Source organism: Daucus carota, chromosome 9 (assembly GCF_001625215.2).
Source record: "Daucus carota subsp. sativus chromosome 9, DH1 v3.0, whole genome shotgun sequence".
Taxonomy (NCBI): Eukaryota; Viridiplantae; Streptophyta; class Magnoliopsida; order Apiales; family Apiaceae; genus Daucus; species Daucus carota.
The window spans coordinates 31,668,842-31,684,507 of record NC_030389.2 but is presented as its reverse complement, the minus strand read 5'-3'; the positions used below and the strand labels follow the sequence as shown (position 1 = coordinate 31,684,507).

General features: G+C 33.6%; 2 protein-coding genes across 9 annotated transcripts; one reads left to right on the top strand and one right to left on the bottom strand.

Annotated features, from left to right (window-relative positions):
- Positions 1-8,205: 8,205 nt before the first annotated feature.
- On the bottom strand, positions 8,206-14,338 carry LOC108200444 (putative pentatricopeptide repeat-containing protein At1g68930). Of its 7 annotated transcripts, none has more exons than XM_064084970.1 (4): positions 11,846-14,338; positions 10,605-11,150; positions 9,594-10,183; positions 8,206-8,484 (listed from the first exon to the last, which is right to left on the bottom strand). In XM_064084970.1, the coding sequence occupies exon 1, from the start codon at positions 14,242-14,244 to the stop codon at positions 12,010-12,012; it is 2,235 nt and encodes a 744-aa protein (XP_063941040.1). In that variant the 5' UTR covers positions 14,245-14,338; the 3' UTR covers positions 8,206-8,484; positions 9,594-10,183; positions 10,605-11,150; positions 11,846-12,009. The 7 variants fall into 7 exon arrangements, with proteins under 7 accessions (XP_063941040.1, XP_063941042.1, XP_063941041.1 ...); XM_064084972.1 differs by having other exon boundaries at positions 8,206-8,444; XM_064084971.1 differs by having other exon boundaries at positions 8,206-8,426.
- LOC108200445 (uncharacterized) lies at positions 9,270-11,502 on the top strand. 2 transcript variants are annotated; one of them, XM_064084973.1, is made up of 5 exons: positions 9,270-9,422; positions 9,570-10,201; positions 10,434-10,542; positions 10,636-10,956; positions 11,182-11,502. In XM_064084973.1, exons 1-5 carry the CDS (start codon positions 9,270-9,272, stop codon positions 11,239-11,241), a joined length of 1,275 nt encoding a protein of 424 aa, XP_063941043.1. In that variant the 3' UTR covers positions 11,242-11,502. The 2 variants fall into 2 exon arrangements, with proteins under 2 accessions (XP_063941043.1, XP_017224086.1); XM_017368597.2 differs by lacking the exon at positions 11,182-11,502 and having other exon boundaries at positions 10,636-11,058.
- Positions 14,339-15,666: the final 1,328 nt, after the last annotated feature.

Genomic DNA, 15,666 nt, shown 5'->3' with positions numbered 1-15,666 from the left:
GCTTTTAAATGTGCAACCTGGTATGATGATCTATGTTCCTCAGAATGGTGTGGTGCATAACATGTTTTTATCTGCTAAGTGGGAAAACATGATATTTTATAGAGGTCAGAACTATTTTGTGCATTTGATTGGTGAATTCTATGGTAATATGGTGGTTCAGAAGGGGATAAATGATGTTCTTAAGATAAGTACTGTAGTGCATAACAAAAACATGCTTGTTGATGTTAATACTCTGAATAGATGCCTTAAGTTAGGTGAGAATGTGCCATTTCAGCCTTGCATCAACATATATGAGAAGTTTGTGTTTGATAAGAAGGAATTTGAGTTGCTTGTTGGGTATTTCTGTGATAGTGATGTTCCTGTGGATTTATGTGATAAAAACTGTGCCATTGAGTTTCATCATTTTACTCCTATGTACCAACAGCTTGCTATAATTATAAGGTCTAATCTGTTGCCTAAACCTAAGAACACTCAGTTCTTTGATTTTGTGGATTTAAAAGTTATGTTTCAGTTGGCTACTAATCAGGTTGAGTTTAACATTAATTATGTGATCCTGATTAACATGATAATGGCTTTTGAAGTTGAGTATATGCCTTATGGACTGCTATTAACATCTTTGTTTGAGCTATATCACATTGCTATGCCTAGAGTTCTTGCTGAAAGGATTGAATATTGTGATATTTCTAGTCTGGTTAAGCATCAAGTCTCCCTTAGTGATTGTAAGCCCTTAATTGTTACCCCTGTATGCATTACTCCTGATGTGATGATTATTGGTAGCAAACAAGGTACTAATAAGGCTAATGATGAACTTGATAAGATTAAGGAAGAAGTTAACAATCTTAAGGAAATAAACTTGTTCATTATGGCAAGGTTAGATCACTTGGAAAACAAGTCTAAGGAGGACTCTACTGTTGGGAAAGAGGAAGGTATAGATGATAAAATAGATAGACTCTTTAATGAAGAAATGGTAACTGAGATGGCTGGTAATGGTAATTCTGAGAAAGTGGAACTTCCTAGTTTGAATGATTTAGCTGATGATCTGGGTTTTGTTGCTGTTGAGGAGCCTGAGAAGGCTTAGATCTGTGTTATGCTTACTGTTTTGACTGGGAATGATGGCTGTGTTGGTCCTGTTAAGCTGATTTTATGGTTACTGTGATTGCTGGTTTTACTGGTTTGGCTCTGTTTTTGCTGGAATGCTGGTTCTTGGCCACCTTGTGTGGTTCTGTGTTTGTTATGATGATATCTCAGGTGCTGAGATATTTAATCTGTAGTATCTAATGGTGTTGTGCTTGTAATTGCAGGTTGTAGTCCATTTTATGGACTGATTTTGGTATATAAATCTGCAATTTATATATATGTTTAACTCTGCTAGTTTGCTTTCTTAACATCCCAGTGCTATAACTTAACATGAAATGCATGCTGGTGTTAGATTTGTTTGAGATTTCCCCTATTTTTGCTGATGCATTTCTTAAAAAAAAAACTATAAAACTCCTTGCAAACTTGTATCTTGCCATGATCTGTATGTTCTCATAAGTCTGTAATTTCATGTTAATGTCAAAACTCTAGATCTTAATGGATATGTAAAACTAAGTATTGTTTCTCTCCTGGAACACATGGTGCTTACAAGTATTAATCTAATATGATCTTGTAATATTATATTTTTTTTTTGAACTCATTCGATTTGCAGGTTTTCAGTATCTTCTTTAGTACTTAAAGTTTGTACACTGTAACTTACACTTGACTTGTACAAATTTCATGATTTAATGAAAATTCAGTTTGAGATTTATTTCAGCAATAGATATTGCATCTGTCTCATACTAGCATTGTCTTCGTTTTTAATATATTATTCCAGCATTTACTGCTCAAAAAAAAAAAAAAAAAACGAATGGATTATCACTTATAAAATTTCAAGAAAGCAAAATGGCTTCAAGTGATAAAAATGAATCGAAAAGATCAAAAAGAAAATACTCTTTCATCGATTCAAAACAAATATGCTCAAAAATTACACGATAAATACGAAACTACTGAGCATTTTTATCAAGTCTAAAAAGAAAACTAATTGATTAACTTGATACATTTTGAAAACAAACTGACTCAAAAATTACAAGCAATACTCGAATTTTGAGTTAATAAAATTTTGTCAAGAAAAATTGAAAGACACACTTATGCAATCTTGACAAAGTGAGAAAAGAAAATCACTTATATATATCTCCCTCTATGAGTTTAAGAAAGTCTAAAATATGACATCTTTTTAAAGGGAAAGAAGTATATTGATCTAAATATTTTAAGAACCAATCACTCATTAAGGGGAAGTTATTTATCTAGAAATAATCATCTTAATTGTTTTTTTTCAAAATGCTCTTCTATTAGTGACAATATACCAAAAGGGAAGAGACATTTAATTTTACGAAACAATCGTACCTGTCTCAAAGAGAATTTTTTTTGGTTTTTATCAACCAAAAGGGGAAGAGACGTGCAATACATCAATTCCATTGCTTTCCATTGCACGATCAAAAATTAAAATTTTCCCAAAGATAGAGAAAAGAAAGTGCAATACATCAATTCCATTGCTTTCCATTGCACGATCAAAAATTAAAATTTTCCCAAAGATAGAGAAAAGAAAATTTTGGTTTAAAATTTTAAAATTGTCTATGTATCTAACCAATTTCTTTTCAAGGTACCGCTATTGGAATTACGAGGATTACAAGTTTTGCTATCAGAATTGCGAGACCTACAAGTAAAAATTCTGAACCCTATTATGTGCCTATGTGAAAATTATTTTTCAAATTCATGCATACACTAAGGGGAAGCACACACTTGTAAAATTTAAATTTTAGGTTTGTTTGATAAATACCAAAAAGGGGAAGATTGAAAGGATATCTTCGATATTAATTTATTTTGGTATTTATAAATAAACGTAAAATTTAAATCACCTAGTAATCCTCCCAATAGGATCATTAATTTGCATGATTATCCTTAAGTGGAAAAGTTATCTCTAGCAAGTCATTTGAAAAATCATCTTATATTTCTTCGTATCAAAATACCTATTTTTAAGAAACATATTTTCACGCAATATTCATGCTGTGGGATATCGCCAATCTACGATATTTCCCTATTCTCATATTGCAAAATTAAACTCGCATGAAGATCGAAAAAGGATTATCAAGATTTGATATTCTTTAGAACCCTCATGTAACATTATTTTTTAAATCTCTTAATTAAAGTAATTTATTCCCTGATTTATCAGATTTCTATTTTACGGGATAAATTATCTTTAATTGGTCAAAAATAAATCTTTCATTCCAAAAATTGTTTTCTATCCAAAAGGAAGATTTACTCTATCAAAACATTAATATTTGGATGGTCAAATATTAATATCCATTTTTCTGAATTCCTTAAATATTTTCTCCAAGGTCTCTTAAATTATTCATTTTTCGGAGAAAAATATTTTAATACTTAGAATGCACTTTAAAATTGTCAAAACCATGATTTATCATGAATCATATTATTCTAAGTATTTTGGTATCAAAAATTAGTCAAGGGTCTACTCGTTTTGACCAAATACTAATTTTCTCGGTTTACGTATATTTCCTTATTTATCGAAGGAAATTATTTTAAATACTCAAAATATTTCCATAACACTCCAAACTATTTTATTCTCAAGGAAATATATTTGTAGTATTTATTCAAGTCAAAATTCTAGCCAAAAACGTTTTACAGGATTTATGTATTTTATTCATACCCGAAAACCGGTTTTTATCGTTTTAATTCCGGATAAAATACTTCCACTTGCTAGAATGACTTGAAACTTTGGGGATGTCATTTTTATGATGTGATGTATGTTAGGTAAAAGTTTCGTGATTTTTGGAGAATGTTTGTCGGGGTGTGTTTCCGAACGGTTGACCCGAGAAGCTTTGACTGAGCGTTTGACCTAGGAGACTTTGACCAAAAATTACCAAACTTCACAGATTTCCATTTTCCAATATTTAGAAAATTGTCATATTTTTTGTTGGATTTATTGGAGATGTTTAGAAATAAGCTAGTTTTAATTAACGATACTTAATCGTTAATTAATAGTTAATTGGGTTGCATTGGGGTGTGTGCCTTATCCTCTTCCAAGCAATAAGTGCTGAGATAAGGAGTCACATGTTGGTTGTCAAGTTGCTAGGCTAGTGGACAAGAACAATGTAGTCATCCCTTACATCACCTACCCATTTACATCATCCCTTACATCACCTTCCACTACCCACTACCCCAAAATTTCCCTATAAATACCACCCCATCCCCATTCATTTTCTACACAAGCTAAAGAGCTAATTAGTTGCTGGGAATTTTAGAAGTATTCTCTCTTTCATCTCTACAAACACTCTCTACAAATACTTCTTCTCTAAAACCTCTTTTCTTATACATATATATTCATATATACAAGGTTTTAGTTATATAAGCTTAGTTCAACCAACCAAGCTCTCTCCCAACCCAACTAGCTCAACCACTAATACTTTAGGCCTCCCGTAGGGCTACCCAAGTTCCGCCACTAAGCCAAAATCCGGCCGAACCTCCGGCGAATTTTTTTCCGGCGAACTTTCCGATCGTTTTTGTAAGTGGTTATTATTTTAGCTTCGATCCGAGTCTTAACCGACCATTATATATACAAGAGCTCATTATTCTCGATCTATTCATCTTAAGCTCTTCATCTTATATCTCTTATAAAAGAGATTTCTTATTTCGAATTAAATTCAAACACGAACTAACAAAGTCGTGTTATTCGAAATATAAATATATATACACGAACTATAGATTCGGTGTATATTTAAACGAACTAAGATTCGTTACATTTGAGTTATATACATAAACAAAGTTTATATCTTTCGAATATACTCAAATATATTTTGATACAAACGAACTACGATTTGTATCTTCTTACGAACTAAAGATTCGTAATAAATCTCGAAAACGAGATTAATATTTGACGACGGTCAAAATCAATTTTATTAAGCTTGATTCTATTCCCAACTATCATCGTATTGTTCCGTGGGAAGAAAATCTAAAAAGCTTACTTTAACTCTTTAACTTTACCTAGCACTAACATAGCCAACTAACTTATTTACTTTCCGCTATTTACTTTCTGCACCTTATTGTTATTATTTATTGTTGTTATAATTGCGGATTCTAGTTTGGCTATTTCATTATATTGTGCTAAAGTTAAAGAAAGACTACACTCTCTCTCTCCGCACTAAATCGATTATATCTAGTCTAAAAAGACTATATCAAGAGAAGAGTTGTATTAAGAAGAGTCCATAGCCAAAAGAGCTATATCAAAAGACTCTCTTAAATCCGTACTTTGAAAATAGACGTATATTCGAAGTAATATATACTTAGTCAAAAAGACAAGTATTATACAAGTCTTAAGCGAGATTAAAGCTTTTAAGACTTTTATTACTCCAACTATATACTCATCTTTAGTATTGGAGTAAAACATCAAGTATACTTAAATCTTTCTAAATCATTCGGAAAGTATACTTTAAATATATATATCATCAACATATATATATATATACACTATCGGCCTAGTTGTGTCTAGTCCAAAACCCTTTTTATAAACAAGGATTATTTGTCGTAGATATTGTTTTCTAAGTTTTGCAGTGAGGTGAAGTGAAGTGAGGTGATCTTCGTTCTAAGACCCAAGTCCTAGACGAGCTAACGGGGAGTTAGTCGTCTTTGCACCGTGAGGAAGAGGAAAGACCCAAGACCTAAGACCTAAGATCCAAGACCCGCAAAAGTTTAGAAGTTCAAAGACTACACCCGGAGTACAACGACTTTGAGGAGGTGACGGGGAGTTACGCTCCAAGACGAGTCTTGTAAGTTTACATTTATAGTGAGGAGGTAACGGGAAGTTACGCTCCAAGATATATATTTGTAAAGGCTTCTCCGCCTACTGTAAAGGAGTTTCTTTATAGTAGAGAAAATCTCGAGTCCGGGGAGGAGCTCGGGGACTGGAGTAGGGGTGAGTGGACTCCAATTGTTGAGTTAGCCACCGCGAACCAGGATAAAATCTCGTGTGTCGTATTACTCTTACATTGCTTCCGCACACATAAACTGCCTATACTCTCGATAAAAGCTATTCAAAAGGGGGATAAATTTTATTACACCACATCAATTTTTAAATTGGTGATTAAGCTATTCAACCCCCCCTTCTAGCTTAAATTACACTCTATCGTGACCTAACAGTAGAAATGAGATAGAAATTAATTTAAAATCAGAAGTTGTTGGGATGTTTATTTATTTTATTGTTACAATTTTTTAATAATCAATTTTAGCACCAAAATAAATGGAGTATTTCTGGTACTAATAACTACTTTTGTTTAGCTCGAAGATCTTTATTCGTTTAGATTTTTTGCATGCAATAGTATCATGACTGAGCTTAAAAGAAGTGACTTATTACTTAAAGTAAAGAAGTGGATTAGAAGTGAGAAGTTGGTTTGAACTTATAAGATATTACAAGTGTTTGAATACCGCGACTTATAAAATTTTTTAAGTGTTTGGATAACTTAACTTAAAAGCTGGTATAGTTTCGTAATATTGTAATATAATTATTTGATATTTACAAAATAAATTGAGAAAAGTTGATGAAAATATTACATTAGATTAATATTTATATTATATAAAAAAATGTCTCACATTTAATTATTTAAGTGATTTATAAGTGTGTTTAAAAATTTATATAAACTTAATATATATGAGTATTTCATATAATTGAAGACAAAAGTTTAAATAAAAAAAATTATATTCAATCACCTCATATTTGGATGAAATAACATCAAATAGACGGCATGAATAAAAAATAAACAAAAATAATAGGTAGCGGAATGTCACGGGTTTAGAACAGCATTGCAAGCTGAAAAAAGCTGGAGTCCCAAAAAAAAGCTCCATTTTTTAGTGGGTGTTTGGGGGTGGTACTTCTGGGCTTAAAAGTTCGGAAGTCCACTTCCCCGTTTTTGATGGTCGTTTGGCAGATCTTTTTAAGCTGAGCTTAATTAAAGTAAAAAAGCTACGAAAGGTAGCTTTTTCTTGGCACAGCTTCTTTTTGTCTGCTTTTTCCTAACACAGATATGTTTATTCTGGTTCATGTGATTGGCCGCTTAACATTGTACCCTCTCTATTTATTATTATTTGACATTTGACACACATCTTTAGTTGAGTTGACCGGATAGTAAAAATATTATTTTTAATTAATTTTTTTGCGAATTAAAATTTTAATTATATATTTTTATTTTAAAAAAAAGTTTAAAAAATAATATTTTTAACCACTCGGTCAAAACACTTAAAAATACGTGTTCAAAGTCGAAGATTCAAACTAAAAAAACAAAGGGAGTAATACTTCATCGTATTAAAGTACACATAAATAGGAATTTAACAGATCACTCATGACTATATTTAGACTATATTTAGTCATAGATTAGATGCAAATTAGTAATTCATCTCATGTCGTGAACAGTATTGACATCTGAAACGAGAGACATATATAACGGAGGGAGTATCAAATATGAATATTTCTTTATGACAAAAAATAATAATAATGAATATCTCCTAGATTATGAAGAAGAAAACAAATCTCTTCAAATTTAGATTATTCCTGTACAAATTATTTATTTATAGATTAATTAAAAATAATAATTTTTAGACTAATTTATAAGTTAATTTATCCAAACACTTAAAAAACTTATAAGTCCCGTATCCAAACACTTGTAATAGCTTATAAGTTCTAACCAACTTCTCACTTCTAATCCACTTTTTTATTTTAAGCAATAAATCACTCCTTTTAAGTCTAGTCAAACGGCATATTAGTTTTTTTTCCTTAACTTCTTTTACTTGTTTTAAGTGCTTCATATCATTTGCCAAACACACAGCAAAAAAGAGGAAGTGGACTTCCAGGTTTTAAAGCCCAAAAGTCCACTTCCCAAACACCCACAATATTTATAAGGCAATCACTGGGACACTCTTGGACTTACTCTAACTGCAGATACAAATTACCACATCTTTCTGAAATTCTTGACTCTCATTCTCCAATGATATACTATTCAATTACTAGTAACAGCTTAAGGTCCATAAAACTACTACAAGACATTATGGTGTTGACAGAAACTATCAAACGAATCTTATATCTTTGTAATAACAAACTGACTTCATTCACTTGTTCTGTTGCAGGGATGGCCGGCTGCAATATCAAATAAACTGCTGACACTCAAGTGAAGCCAAATGCACCTATTGTTGATATTCTAATGCAAACTTCATCTATCAGAGTAACAATAACATTGGAGTCTCAAATGCTCATGCAGTCACACATCAATGTATCACTATCTTTTCTGTCTCACCCCCTGTCCAAATATTGTTTCCTTTATTTGTAGGCTTGCCGCCTCGCCTTATTTCTGTCAAGCATTGTATCACTCAAAGGGCAATGAAGGTGACAAAGTTAATCACATTTGTCTGTAAAGATAGGAGTCGAAAATTGTGCCAGTAACGACACAAGTACAAACAAAAAATCAGCATTTCAATCCTCCTCCGACTTCTAATCTAAAACTTTTCTTTCTGGTTATAGATAGTTTATTTACCCCATTCAGAGTTTGTTTGGGAGTGCTATTAAAAATTGTTGTGCTATCAAAAAAAGTGTTGGTGTAGAAATCAGATAATTGTTTGGTAATTTTTTTTTGTATTTGCATAATTTGAGCTATAATATAAAAAATGATGTTTTTGGCGAGGTTTAATATTAAAATCTATTACAGCTTCCCGCAAAAGCTGGAAAACAGCTTTTTCCAAAAGCACGCGAAGAACTGCTTCTAAAAGCAGTTTTTGGACTAAAAAGTGTTGTTCCGAAAGTTGCTTTTAGATTTAACAAATAATTTTTCAATGGTTTTTCAGCAAAAAGTTGTTGTTGTCTGCCACAATAATGCCAAGTGGTGTCTTAGGCTAATAGGTCAGCTCCAAGACTGAAGAAACATAGTAAAAAGAAGAAAAAGTACTAACAGCATTTTTCCAACTAAAATTTCTACCATATGGGACATGGAGCATGTTGGTTGTTCTGATCAAAGTATATTATGTGGAATAATAAAATGCTCTTTGTCAAATCAAGCCAGGTTGACATGAAGTAGGGCCGTTTTCAACAATTTTCAAGGTTATATATATATATATATATATATATATATCTCATTTTAGCCTATGTTTACAAGTATTAAGGCAGTTATCTGAAAGTATCAACACGGTGAGACAAGAAGATGGCTTCTACATCTGTTGAGGATTTTGTTGGAAATGGATCCTTGAAGGAATTACTCCCAAAGTTGTTTGAAGATGGCTGGGATGACGTGCTTACGTTAAAGGTAATGAATTCGGAGGATATGGTTGAGATAAACATGACCCGAGAACAAAAGGTTGGTCTTATAACTCATGTTTACAGTAGTAACTATAACTATATAATCCAATGCATAATCTCTGCACAAAATGCATTTTACTTTTCTACTGATTATACATGCTATAATTAAAAGTGATACTTAAAAGCTATCTGTGATCTACTGAAGGATGCACTAGAAATAAGGTCATACCTGCATGATCATTCACTGATCCAATATGGAGACAAGCTAGAGGCATCAGGAAAATGTCTCGCCGAGCTTCTCAACTTAAATACTGCAGAACTCTCTTTTCAGTTTGGTATGAAAAGGGGCCACATTGCACGTTTCATGAACAGAACAAGTGAATGCTCAGAGAAGCCATCACCTGCATCAATCACTCTTCCAGAGAGGCAAAGACAGGTACCTACCACAAACAACAACAACTACAAGGGGGAGCTTATGTCTGCCAGCTCGAGGAAACTGCAAAGCGTGAGACGAGTCCCACTAAAGAGCAACAGTATTGCTAATAGTGTGACAAATCAGCACTCCCTGTCTGATTTTAAATTGAAAGATGATCATATTTATAAGGGGATCGTGGCAGCGATGCCTGATGAGCCCAGAGGGTGTGGTTGTGTGATGCCTCCTTCTGTAGCTAAAAATGTTGCTCCATATTCTACTATTCAAAATATCTCAGTTCAAAAACTGACTCCGGAATATAAAAACGGAATGGAACATTTGATAAAGACAAAGACACCTCCAATGAAAGCTTCAGAACTTTGGTGCCACAAACCAGCTGTACTTCTCTGCATCCGTCGACCAGGGTAAAACATTTTAGTCATTCTGCAATCTGCATCTTTCACCATATTTTGCAATAAATATGTGTAAACTATCCATGTCAAAGGTATTAAAATAATGAATAACTTTTTTATTTCTGAATTGAAAAAAGAAGAGGTTTTTAATTTCTTTGTTCTTATTTTATTTTCATTTTTTTCACACAAATGACCAACATGTTACCATAAAAACAACCAATGATGCATTCAAATGGAAATGTAGGTGCATTATGTGCAGAGCTGAAGCTCATAAGATCAACTTGAACAAACCAATATTTGATGCACTTGGAATTCAGTTGTATGCAGTAATTCAAGAGCAAATAGAGTCTGAGGTACGTTAATAACTTATTACTACTATTTTGAAGACTTGAAGCTCTTCAGCTAAACAACTCACCTTGACAAAGTCTTTATTTCATGCTGGACAGGTAAAGGACTTCTGGCCCAGATATTGGAGTGGTGCCGTAATCCTAGACAAGAACAGAGAATTTTTCAAAGCTTTGGGTGGTGGGAATCTAATGAAAGAAAACTTTATATCAGGATTTCTTCTCAATCCCCGGGCTATAGCAAACTACAAGCGCGCAAAAGCTATGGGTTTAGAGCATAACTATAGAGGAGAAGGGGATATAAAAGGAGGACTGTTTATTATTGGCAAAGGAAAAACTGGAATTGCATACCAGTTCATTGAAAGAAATTTTGGGGACTGGGCACCTCTTGCTGAAGTCATTGGGATCTGCACACAGTTGCAGGTACTTTCACATGCTTCTTTAATGCAGTGTTCCAGGGTTTTATTTAATTTCTTCGACATGCTCCTGAGTGATATTATGAGAAGGAAAGGAAAAGATACTTAAAGATTTGGAGAGAATAGAAAATAATCAATTTTCCGTTCTTTTCTTTTATAACTTGAACTCGGAAACACAGCTCCTTCACGGCTGCCTTTCTCCTGCATTAAAATTGTGTTTATCATTTTGCAGAACCGACAACAAAATCTGGGGGAGTCTTGCAAGTCATCACAGGAATACAGTGCAGCTTAAAAAAGTATTCATTCAAATCTTAAGTTTCTCAAGAACCAATTGAATTTAATAAATTTACTTTAAAATTAAAAAGCTGTTGGTCCTATCATATCTGATATCACCAAAGGAATAGGATGTCAGTACTGATTATATCTGATCTTAGGTCCAAAGAAAGTTTGTTTTTCCTCTGTTAATGAATGAGGTGTTTCAGATTATCAGATTGGAGCAACATTAATAAATGTGATATTGAATGCTATGGTAGCTTAATTTCGTTATGGAGAATTCTTTTTTAATATTTCTGATATTTTGATTGGATTGGGTCAGCTGTGATCTAGACCACTTATGTGATGACGTCATTGTTGTAGAAATCGGGACTCGGAACTAATCAGTTGTTGACCTAACGATTCAGGATTATAGGGGATTCATCGGAGAATTGTAAAATAAATTGGGGATTTTTAGTCAAATCGGAGTGTAATCGGTAAATCGGTGAAATTTTTTGTAAGGATTAATCGGAATTTTATTAATAAATCGGGGATTTAATTTTTTAAAGACCCTATACGATCACCTGGTATCACAAATTCACAACCAACACAAAGAATACAGAGTTGGATGCAAAGACTGTTACCTCAACTAGGTTCTCCACAGTTTTCACCAGGCAAGCGTCCACCTAACATCCACAGCGGACTTGGTAGGTGCAAAGCACTCAGAGTTTTCCTCCATAACTTTCTGATGTTCTGCACCTGCATAATGTTTTTAGTGTCAATAGCATGAGCACCATCCAGAGACCCATTACCAGAAATCACCACATGAGCAAGTTCCATCTTTAAAAAGATGATATCTGACTGCATCCCGTACAAGAATCTCTCTTTGCGTAACTTTGGATATGAACTTAGTTGCGGTGTGGCAGTCCCCACATACCCTGAGGTTTTTAACCACGCGAATGGGGAGGTCAGGAGGAATAAAAATCAAACCGAAGGCAATTGCTAGTTTCTCACTATGGTGGTTAAGCATCTTAATTTTTTCCGACTCAACAACATCATGCATAATGTTACTCATATCAGGCACATAACCTTCCTGAATCAATCTACTGTTCAATGTCTCCAGCTTATCATATATCTGATCTGCATATGGGCTTGACCTATCATCGGCTGAGAAAATGTGCAACTTACTCTTATATTTGATCCAACTACAACCTGGTTCTTTCCTAATACCCTTTTCTCTCATTCCTCTCCTTAACTGGGCCACTTCAACCCAATTTCCCCTAGCAGCATACATGCTTGTAAGCAAAACATAGCTTGCAGGGTTTTGGGGTTCTAGTTCTAACAGAGACTCAGCTGCCCACTTTCCAATATCAAAATCACCACGAATTCTACATGAGCTTAGCAAAGTGGACCATCCAACAGCATCGGGACGGTAAGGCATTTTTTCTATAAATCTTTTTGCTTCATCTAACTGTCCAGCTCGACTGAATAAATCGATCATGCACGTGTAATGATCAAGAATAGGCTTAATTCCATGGTCTTCAATCATAGATTGAAAATACTGACGGCCTTTATCCACTAGACCTGCCCTACTGCAAGCTGAAAGGACCCCAATGAATGTAATCCCATCAGGTTCCAGACCATGAGCCAACATATTCTCAAACAAATCAATAGTTTCTTTGGCTTTTCCAAATTGAGCATACCCCGAAACCAATGCAGTCCAAGAGACTTCATCCTTTAATCTCATCTCATCAAACAATTGATGGGACTCTTCTATGCTTCCACACTTTCCGTACAAGGTTACAAGTGCATTAGAAACAGTAATGTAGGATATCAAGCCAGAAATAAGTGCTTGGCCATGAAACTGGGCACCTTCTTCTATGGTTGCCAGATTGGCACACGAGCTAATTACACTTCCAAGAGTAAAGTCATCTGGCTCAATACCCATTCTCTGCATTTCGCAAAAGCTCCGGACAGCCTCTTCGCTGTACCCATTCTGCCCATATCCCACCACCATTGCGGTCCATGAAATTATGTTTTTGTGGTTCATTCTTCTGAAAACTGTCTCTGCATACTTAATGTTTCTGCATTTAGAATACAAGTCAACAAGAGCACTCCCGACAAATATATTATCCATATAATTTGTCCTCATAACATAAGCATGGATCTGTTTTCCTTCCCTCAAGGCCACAAGTCCACCACACGCTGTTAAGATACTTCCAAAGGTAAATTGATCAATACCTAAACCTTCCAATCTCATTGCCCTAAACAAATCAATCGCTTCTCTCCCTAAGCTATTCTGGGTAAATCCAGTAATCATTGTTGTCCAAGAAACTGAATCCTTTTCAGGCATACCATGAAACAAACACTTTGATTCCTCAACCATACCACACCGCAATAAACCACTCAGCATTGTATTATACATAACCACATTCCTCTCCGGCAACCTCTCAAACACCCTTTCCGCATCATAAATCAATCCAGATTTCGAATACATATCTACAAGAGGACTCCCCACAAAAACATACGAGCCAAAACCACATTTCACTACCTGCCCATGAATCTGCCTCCCCAACCCAACATACCCCTTATTCGATGACAAAATCAGCATCGTCGAAAATGTAATCCTATTCAAATCCCTCACCCCATCCCTCACCATCATCTTATAAACCTCAACCGCCTTCGCACTCATCCCACACGCAACATACCCCGAAATAACCAAATTCCACGACACCCCATCTCGTCGAGGCATCCGATAAAAAATATCATTCATCTCCACCACCCTTCCAGGCTTCGAGTACACCGATAAAACAGTGTTCCAAGAAAAAAGATTTGGTTGGGGAATTTGATCAAATACCTTGCGTGCATAGCTTAAGTTGCCTAATTTATTGTATGAGTTAACGACATTGTTGAGCAAGAATGTTTCTGCGTTTACTATGGTTCTGATTATGAGACAGTGAAGCTTTTTGAGTTCGGCTTGGTTGTGGGTTTCGCAGCAGTGTTTAAGAAATGAACAGTAGTGGTTTGATATAGTGGACATCATTTTGTATGACAAAAGTGGCGGGAGAGACTTATGTTTAACTGTTTGTAATACGACGTTAAAACTTGAAAGTGCTTTTCCCACGCCTCGGAATGCTTTTCGGCTAATTATGTTATGATTGCTTTTCCTAATCCAAAACAAATTTCACATTTCACATTGTTTATGATTTTTTTAATCAAAATAAATATTTCTTACCAATTTTAATTGTAAAAGCATATTTCGCCGTCACGAAATTACTTTTATCTAACATATTTTTTTAAACAACATACTAAATAAAAATAATATTATACCATGGATTTGCGGCTTGAAATTTGATCGGTCTTTGTTTCTGGCCAAAAAATATATTTGATGGGATTCAGTTGATAGTTATATTCGACCAGATTCAATCGACTTTTGTTTTTGACACTTTCCCTTGTCGTCATTTTCGACCGACACCTATGAAAGAAGTATTTTAAAATGTTTTAACAATATAGTGTAATATAATGTATATTATTATATCAATGAAAATAATAACTATATATTTAATTATTGGGAAAATCAATTCATTCATTATTAAATTATGAATCGTTTATGGTTTAGGTCCCTGAGCTAAAAAAATCTATTTTTTTTATACCTAAACTTTTAAAAAATCTGATTGAAGTCTCTCCATCAAAATATGACTAATAACTTCTAGTCAATGCTGATATGGAAAGTGAAAAAATAAAATAAAAATATAATTAAAGATGAGAATAAAGAAATTTCATGGATTGAAGTGAAATTTCGACATGTTAATATACGTGTAATTTCAAAAATATGAGTGGTGAAATTTTTTAATTTTGAGTACATGAATGTATATAGATTTGTATTTTAATCTTGAGAACATAAAGAATTTTTTATATCCAAATGCAAATTTTTATATGTTAGTACATTTGAAATCGAAAATTTTCACCATTGGTGTTCTTGAAATCACATGTAGATTAATATATCAAAATTTTAACTGTGAAGTTTTGACTTTTCATCTTTTTAATTTTTTTTTTTAATTTTCATGCTTGCATTGCCTAACGGCCGTTAGTTATGAGTCTTATGACGGAGGAACTTGAATTAGATATTTTAAAAGTTTATGTGTAAAAAATTGAGTTTTTTTAGTTCAGGGACATAAACCATAAACGACCTGTAGTTCAAGGATGAATGAATTAATTTTTCATAAATTATTAAACCTTATAAACAATTGTAAGTATTTAAATAGTAAAGTGAAAAAGCAATATATCAGTATAGTTTTGGAGTTTCAAATTAAATTCTAATATAAACGGGCCCATAGATACCAAGGTGGGCCTACTTAAAAAACCATTAAATGCTAATATATCATAAAGAAAGCAACAATAATTAATTTAGAGGGTGTATCAGATTGAGATTTTAAAGGATTTTTTTCATTAATGAAATTCGAGG